Raw genomic sequence first — 7,296 nt, forward strand, 5'->3', positions numbered from 1 at the left:
GTGTGTGTGTACACGTTTCTTCATGCTGTTCTGATTAAATTCTCACTGTCATATCTCTGTGTAGACGTTTGTGTGTGTGTGTTTATTTGGGGAGGGGTGTTTGTGTGTGTGTAAGGGTCTTTTTGTGTGTGTGTGTGTCTGTGTGGGTGTTTTTGTTTATGTGTGGGTGTGTGTGTGTGTACGGGTGTTTGTGTGTACGGGGTGTTTGTGTGTGTGGGTGTACAGGTGTTTGTGTGTGTGGGTGTGTGGGTGTCCTTATTTCTGTGTGGGTGTGTGTTGAGTGTGTTTGTGTTGTGGGGGTCGAGGTTGCGTGTGGGTGTGTGTGTGTGTGTGTGCGTGTGGGTGTGTGTGTGAGTGTGCGTGTGTGTAGGTGTTAGCAAAAGATACAATTCCAGCTGTGGTGAGCTCTGATTATAATTGAATATGCAAATTACAGGATGTGTGTGACTGAAATGGCCCTTTTTTCCGTTTGAAGGCCACTAATTTGGACTAGGACTGAGGCCAAAAGAAGTGCACTTATGTGGTATTTAGGGTGCCATTTGGGAATCAACTTAGTGTTCAAATCATTCAAATCAGACAAAGAGAAAGACTGTTAATCTGCCCCTTCTGACACACAGAAGCATCTTTCTGCCAAACTTCCTCTGGTGTCTTTGACAACCGTGGTTCTCCTCTACTAAAACCACATCTGGGGAGGAGGGTAGGTGACTGACAGACAGGGTGATCTGGCCTTGTCAGTGAGAGAGAGAGACAGAAAGCTGAAGAGATGCCAGAGAGAGAGAGAGAGAGACAGACAGACAGACAGACAGACAGACATAAAAAGTGATAAATGGGCAAGCTGAGAGAACGATGAACAGATAAGAGTAGTCACGCCCTCTAGTGGAAACACAGCACCCTCACAATTACTTCTGTAAACTGCTGTTTGATTTTAGAACGGGGGTCTCCAGATTATAGACATAATGTGGAGACTCTTTTACTATAGAAAAACATGGTCAATATTTTGTTATTTCAATATACCATTAAGTCAAAACATTACATATTAAACGTTTTTTTAATGATGAGCAATGATTAATATTGTGGCTGTATCACGATTCACGTTGTTACAGCTCTCTGCACACTGTCTGTATTGTCCAGCTTTCTTAGTCTTCGATCTGGCCTGACTGGTTCCTAGGTGCTGAACCTGGTCCAATCGTACGTGACGCTGCGTGTTCCCCTACACGTGTCATACGTGTTCTACTCCCCGGTGGAGGCGGGAGGCTGGCAGCACTTCGACATGCAGTCAGAGCTGCGCCTCACCTTCGTGTATGACACGGCTATCCTGTGGACGGAAGGCATCGGGAGTCCCCCCCAGGCCGGGCTACAGGGTCAGAGGACTGTGTGTGTGTGTGTGTGTGTGTGTGAGGAAATAGAGATCAAATAGATATCATTATTTTAACTAAATACCTTTCAGTGTTGCTCACTAATGCTGACAGTGTGTGTGTGTGTGTGTGTGTGTGTGTGTGGTGTGGGTGTGTTCTGCAGGTGCTCTATACCCCACCAGTATGCGTATAAATGTGCAGGGCCGTCTGGTGGTGAACTTTAGAACCAAGGCTGGCTTCAGGGGGCTGTTTGTGGAGACCCACTCTGGAGGAAGGATCCAAAAAACAGGTGCGACGCCCACATACTCCACACATTCACACACACACAAACACACACTCAATTACTGTATATACACACACACACCCCTAACTGTTCCTGCGCTCCCTTCTGACATCAAAACCAGGAACTGCTAAGTTGAAAAATGTAGACAGAAAACACTCCAAGCTACAGCCTAGCCCTTCCTTCTGCCTCCTCTGGTCTCTTGGTCACCCTACTCCTCAGGGGCAGCTCCCACTCTGACTGCCCAAACTCAGCCATGTCCAGGTGCTGCTAGAGTTAGACAACCCGTAAAAACAGAATTCATAATGCCCCCTCTCTCCTTACCCAGCATCCTCTCTGTCCTCTATGGTGATGTGTGCGGATCACCCCAGTCTGACCTTTAACCTCAGCTTGGTGAGGAGTGAGCCCACCTACAACCAGCCAAATCAGCAGTGGACATTTACGTCAGATTTTGCTGTGAGTACAAAGCCCTAACACTTACCCCAGCCCCTGACTCTGACCTCTGACCCTAACCCTAGTGCTAACCTTTTCCCCAACACTAAAAACCGACCATAACCTTTATCCCAAACCCTGACCTTAAACATCAAACACTACCCCTCTCCTTTCCTCCCCTCTTCTTTACCCCCTCCCTACTCTCCCTCTCTCCCCGCCGCCCCTCCCTCCCACCCCCTTTCCTTTTCTCCCTTCTTCCCTAACTCTCTCCATTCCTCTCCTCCCTCCCTCTGTCCCTCCCACGCTCCCTCTCCTAGGTGTGTGACTACTCGGGCTCGTACACGGTGACACTGCTTCCATGCACGGCAGCCCAGAACGTGGAGTACAGCCTCCCTCCCGTCTGTCACCCCAGAAAGCCTGTCACCTTTGACCTGGACATACGCTTCCAACAGGTAGAGTTCCATAGTGAACCGTTGACTGGCAACACGTTTTGTGTTGATTGTGTATCACACAAGGGTGTTGAAATACGACCGTGTTTCCTCTTCTTGGGATCCTGTAATCACCCCCCCCCCCCCCCCCCCCCGACCTGTGCCACTCTCTCTTCACTATCAATCACTTCTCACCCCCTCCCTCGACTTCCCTCCCCCGCCCGTCCAGGTCAGCGACCCGGTGGCAGTAGAGTTCAGTCTTAACACTCAGATGTTCCTGTTGTCCAAGAAGAGCCTGTGGCTCTCGGATGGATCCATGGGCTTTGGACAGGAGGCTGACCCTGTGGCTTTTTCAGAGGGTAGGTGACAGACAGACAGACAGGGCATGTGACCTTGTCAGGGGTCTTCACACTCTCTCTCATCTCCCTTCCTTTCCAGGTGACACTATCTACGGCCGTGTGATGGTGGATCCTGTCCAGAACCTGGGGGACTCGTTCTTCTGCAGCATTGAGAAGGTGTACCTGTGCACAGGCGCGGATGGATACGTGCCGAAGTACAACCCCACCAAGTTTGAGTTTGGCTGCCTGGCCGACTCTCCCTCTCTGCTTTACCGCTTCAAGATCATAGTACGACTTAAAACTGAAATGAGTAAAATGAGTTAGTTTGTCATTCTTTAGTCAGTTGAACTTAAGTGAATATACAAAACTTGAAGTTATCCACTACTATGATTATTTATACCTTTAAACTGGCTGTGTACCCAGCTGACCTGTTAAAAACATGTTGTTGTTTTTTAAATAACACATCCACAAATCTAAAGTCAAAATAACACTGGTTATTAGATGATTACAAGCTTTTTATGTAACAGCTGTTTGGAAAAGAAACACCTGAAATGTCAATCTGGGTGTCATAATGCTTGATGTCACAATTTGATTAAGACAAAGGAGGTGGTCTTTAAACCATCTTATCAGCAGTCAGGTCTCTGTACTGAAAACTAAAAGTTGGTTTCCCAACACCCACACAATTAGTAATTTTAAAGGAAGCTCTGAGAAATACATCTTAAAAACATATATATTTGGAGTTATATACTGATAGAAACCCACACTTATTTATTGGACATTAAGTGATGATTTAAGTCTTATTATAATGACAAATTGAAATCAAACTTTTTTCAGTGACGTTTAGACAATGTTTAATTGTCCTAATATTCAGGTTAAAATACAACTATGCTTTATAAATGAATAAATCATGAGTATGAGAATACCAAATGAATGTAGCATAAGGTCTACACACGTGTTGAATTAGGAATGCAATCTGAGAATCTTGCTCTACATTGCTACAAACCTGAAAGATACTTTTCAAAGATCATTGCAGTAAAAATGTATATAACCCAAAGATCCCATTACCTCATGATCCCTCAATGGCGGGTGTTCTTCCTGGTTTTATCTCACCACATGTCAATATGTATTTTATTTATTAGATTTATTCTCCTTGCTGTCTGTTTGGGGATGGTGACAACTCTGTCTGTTCCATTTCCACTCTCCTACACCCCCTATCCTATCCCTCCTCCCTCTTTTTCCCTACATCCTCTCCATTCCACCCCCACCCCCCTCCAGGATAAAGCCCAGCCTGAGACACAGGCCAGTGGGTTTGATGATGTGGGCTTTAATGCTGTGTTGGCTGTAGACGACCCCACAGCTCTCTCTCTGGTCAGACAGCCTGGATCAGACGGGTTCAGACTGGACTCTACCGCCCTGTTCCAGGTGCTGTCTCACATACTGCTAAACTGTCTCAACACTGTCTCACTTACTGCTAAACTGTCTCACAAACTGCTATACTTTCTCACATGCTGCTACACTGTCGCACATACTGATAGACTGTCTCACTTACTGCTAAACTGTCTCACATACTGCTACAGTGCCTCAACACTGTCACACATACTGCTACACTGTCTCACATACTGTCTAAACCAGAGGTCTCAAACCGGTTCCACGGAGGGCCGAGTGTCTGCAGGTTTTCGCTCTCACCTTGTACTTAACTGACTAATTAGGTCACTAATTGGTTCGTTTCTACCCTCACCTGGTTGTTTAGGTCTGAACTGGGAACCAATTTAAAGGAAAACCCAAAAACCTGCAGACACATGGCCCTCCGTGGAACCGGTTTGAGACCTCTGGTCTAAACTGTCTCAACACTGCCTCATATACTGCCACACTGTCTCACATACTGCTACAGTGCCTCAACACAGTCTCACATATTGCTACACTGTCTAACATACTGTCTGAACTGTTTCACATACTGTCTAAACTGTCTCAACACTGTCTCACTTACACTGTCTCACATACTGACACACTGTCTCATATATTGCTACATTGTCTCAACACTCTCACATACTGCTACACTGTCTCAACACTGTCTCACATACTACTACACTGTCGCACTTATGCCTACACTGTCTCAACACTGTCTCACATACTGCTACATTGTCTCAACACTGTCTCACATATTGCTACATTGTCTCAACACTGCCTCACATACTGCTAAACTGTCTCAACACTGACTCACATACTACTACACTGTCACACTTATGCCTACACTGTCTCAAATACCGCTAAACTGTCATTTAAACTGATACAACTCAGTGGTTCCAGCCCTGAATGTTGAATGTCTGAAAGCTGCAGTATATCAAATCATATAATATGGAAATAGTATATTGTGATTAAGTAACTAGTTTAGAATGCCAACACATCACCCCTGGGGTTTGTGTGATATGGTCATTATAAAATGGATACAGGCTCCACCAGGCAACCGCCATTGGCCATAGACCACATCCCCTTTGGTCTTATTGCTGTCAGTTCTCCTTCCCCACTAGGTTCTCCTTCTCCACTATAAATTGTTGTTGATATGATGAATGCATTTTCTGAATTTTCTCAGTCTCCTCCCGATTTTAACTTTAGGAGGACATGAGGTCCTGGTCCACACCTGCGGAGTACCTGGTTTGGGGGGCCCGTTGCTGTCCCTGTCCTTGTCCATCTGGTCATACTTCTAACCTAGTTTAAATTTAAATAGACTCTGGATTTAGCCCACATGCATTTATAAATTATTCCAATTGGACTCTTAATATCTCACCCGACACAGCCAGAAGAGGACTGGTCACCCCTCTGAGCCTGGGTCCTCTCTAGGTTTCTTCCTAAATTTCGGCCTTCTTAGGGAGTTTTTCCTAGCCACTGAAATTCAACACTACTGTTGTTTGCTCCTTGGGGTTTAAGGCTGGGTGTTTTTGTAAAAGCACTTTGTGACAACTGCTGTTGTAAAAAGGGCTTTATAAATACATTTGATTGATTGAATTTGATTGATATACTATACTTTTGATAACCCATCTTTTACTTAACACAATAAATTATACCCTAAAAGTAGGTTGTGCATCAGACTACATACTGTAACCTTTAGAGGAAGAGTTTGGGAAATTAAGCTTTTTCTCAACTTCCCCATGGGGTCCATTTCAATGTTTTCACTGTTTCATTCGCCAACTAGCATTAGAGAATTAGCAATTATTGTTAGCACTGATTAGCAGTGGCTTGTCAAATTACCTCCAACTTCCTTCATACTGGACACAGATACATACGATTGGTTTTCACAAGTTCATGCAAATATATTCTCAAAATCTGAAACCGTCCCTTTAACCTCCTGTCCCAGGTGGCCGCTGGCCGTGAGTGGTTCATCCACACCATCTACACGGTCCGCTCCAGAGACAAGGACCACCGCGGCGTCGGCAAGAGAAGCTCCATGGTTGCCATGGGCAATGACCACTCCGTGACACCGGAGCTCAATGTTCAAGGTCACCGTGCGAGGAGGTCAGTTGACAGTGCGGCGGTGCCGGACACGGCCAAGGACATCAGAACGGACAACACCCGCGGCACAAACATCATGCACATCGCCCTGGATCGTACCAAGGGGAGAGCGGCTGGGGTGGACCAGGTGTACGCCGACGGGCTGGAACCACGGGATCTCAGCAGGCAAGGGGAGGGGCTGCTGACGGTGGTGGGGGGGTTGATGGGTCTGCTTCTCACCTTCGTCATCGTCCTGGTGGTCCGGTCCAGGCGGAAGAGCATGGGGGGAGGGCGGGGCATGAAGGACTCAGCCAGCACAGAACCCATAATGGTGGCGAGGATGAACGACTGCAGTGACAGCACCGAGGTCTGAGAGGAATCACGGAATGATCAAAGGATGGATGGATGGACAAATTAATAGAAAGATTGATGGAAGAATTAAGGGAAAGATAGATGGATGAATGAATGAAAAGAAAGTTGGAAGGGTGGACAGATGAATGAAAAGACGGATAATTTATTTGGGGTTTTTTGTATTCTTAATTTCATGTTCAGATTTTTTTTTCATCACTGTTTCTGGAGTGATTGAAAACCCTGAAACTCATAGTTGTGCAATGGTGATTGAAAGTCCTTGTATATTGATTTGAAATACCTTATACTGTCACAGCTCCCTTTTAGAAAGCCGCCTGGTGACGGTATTCAACAACATCTCCAACAGTCTGGGGATTTTAAAGATATTTCTTACTTTTGATAATATCCTGGTTTTGCTTTTCCTTTGGTGTGGTGTTTCAAGTGCCTCAAGCAGATACACGCAGACCAACGGAATCTGTTTTTCAACAAATAGCTAACGTCTCCACCAATGGGGAGCGCTCATGCTAGAGTTTTTGACCAATGGGTAACATTATTCAGGCTTAATTGTATTCCTTATATCCCAAAAACATTGCATACATTTGCCAGGTCCCATATCAAGGTCTATACAG

At 45.6% G+C, this 7,296-nt stretch overlaps 1 protein-coding gene across 1 annotated transcript in view; it reads left to right on the plus strand.

Annotated features, from left to right (window-relative positions):
• The window catches only part of frem2a (FRAS1 related extracellular matrix 2a), a 114,668-nt gene extending 107,372 nt beyond the window's left edge, over positions 1–7,296 (plus strand). The window contains exons 19-26 of the mRNA XM_029121246.2: positions 1,169–1,361; positions 1,519–1,644; positions 1,964–2,091; positions 2,385–2,519; positions 2,725–2,854; positions 2,934–3,121; positions 4,109–4,255; positions 6,186–7,296. Of these exons, the coding sequence (XP_028977079.2) occupies positions 1,169–1,361; positions 1,519–1,644; positions 1,964–2,091; positions 2,385–2,519; positions 2,725–2,854; positions 2,934–3,121; positions 4,109–4,255; positions 6,186–6,692 (1,554 nt within the window). The 3' untranslated portion in view covers positions 6,693–7,296. The remainder of the gene's footprint in view (positions 1–1,168; positions 1,362–1,518; positions 1,645–1,963; positions 2,092–2,384; positions 2,520–2,724; positions 2,855–2,933; positions 3,122–4,108; positions 4,256–6,185) is intronic.

This window comes from Esox lucius, chromosome 7, assembly GCF_011004845.1.
Source record: "Esox lucius isolate fEsoLuc1 chromosome 7, fEsoLuc1.pri, whole genome shotgun sequence".
Lineage (NCBI taxonomy): Eukaryota > Metazoa > Chordata > Actinopteri > Esociformes > Esocidae > Esox > Esox lucius.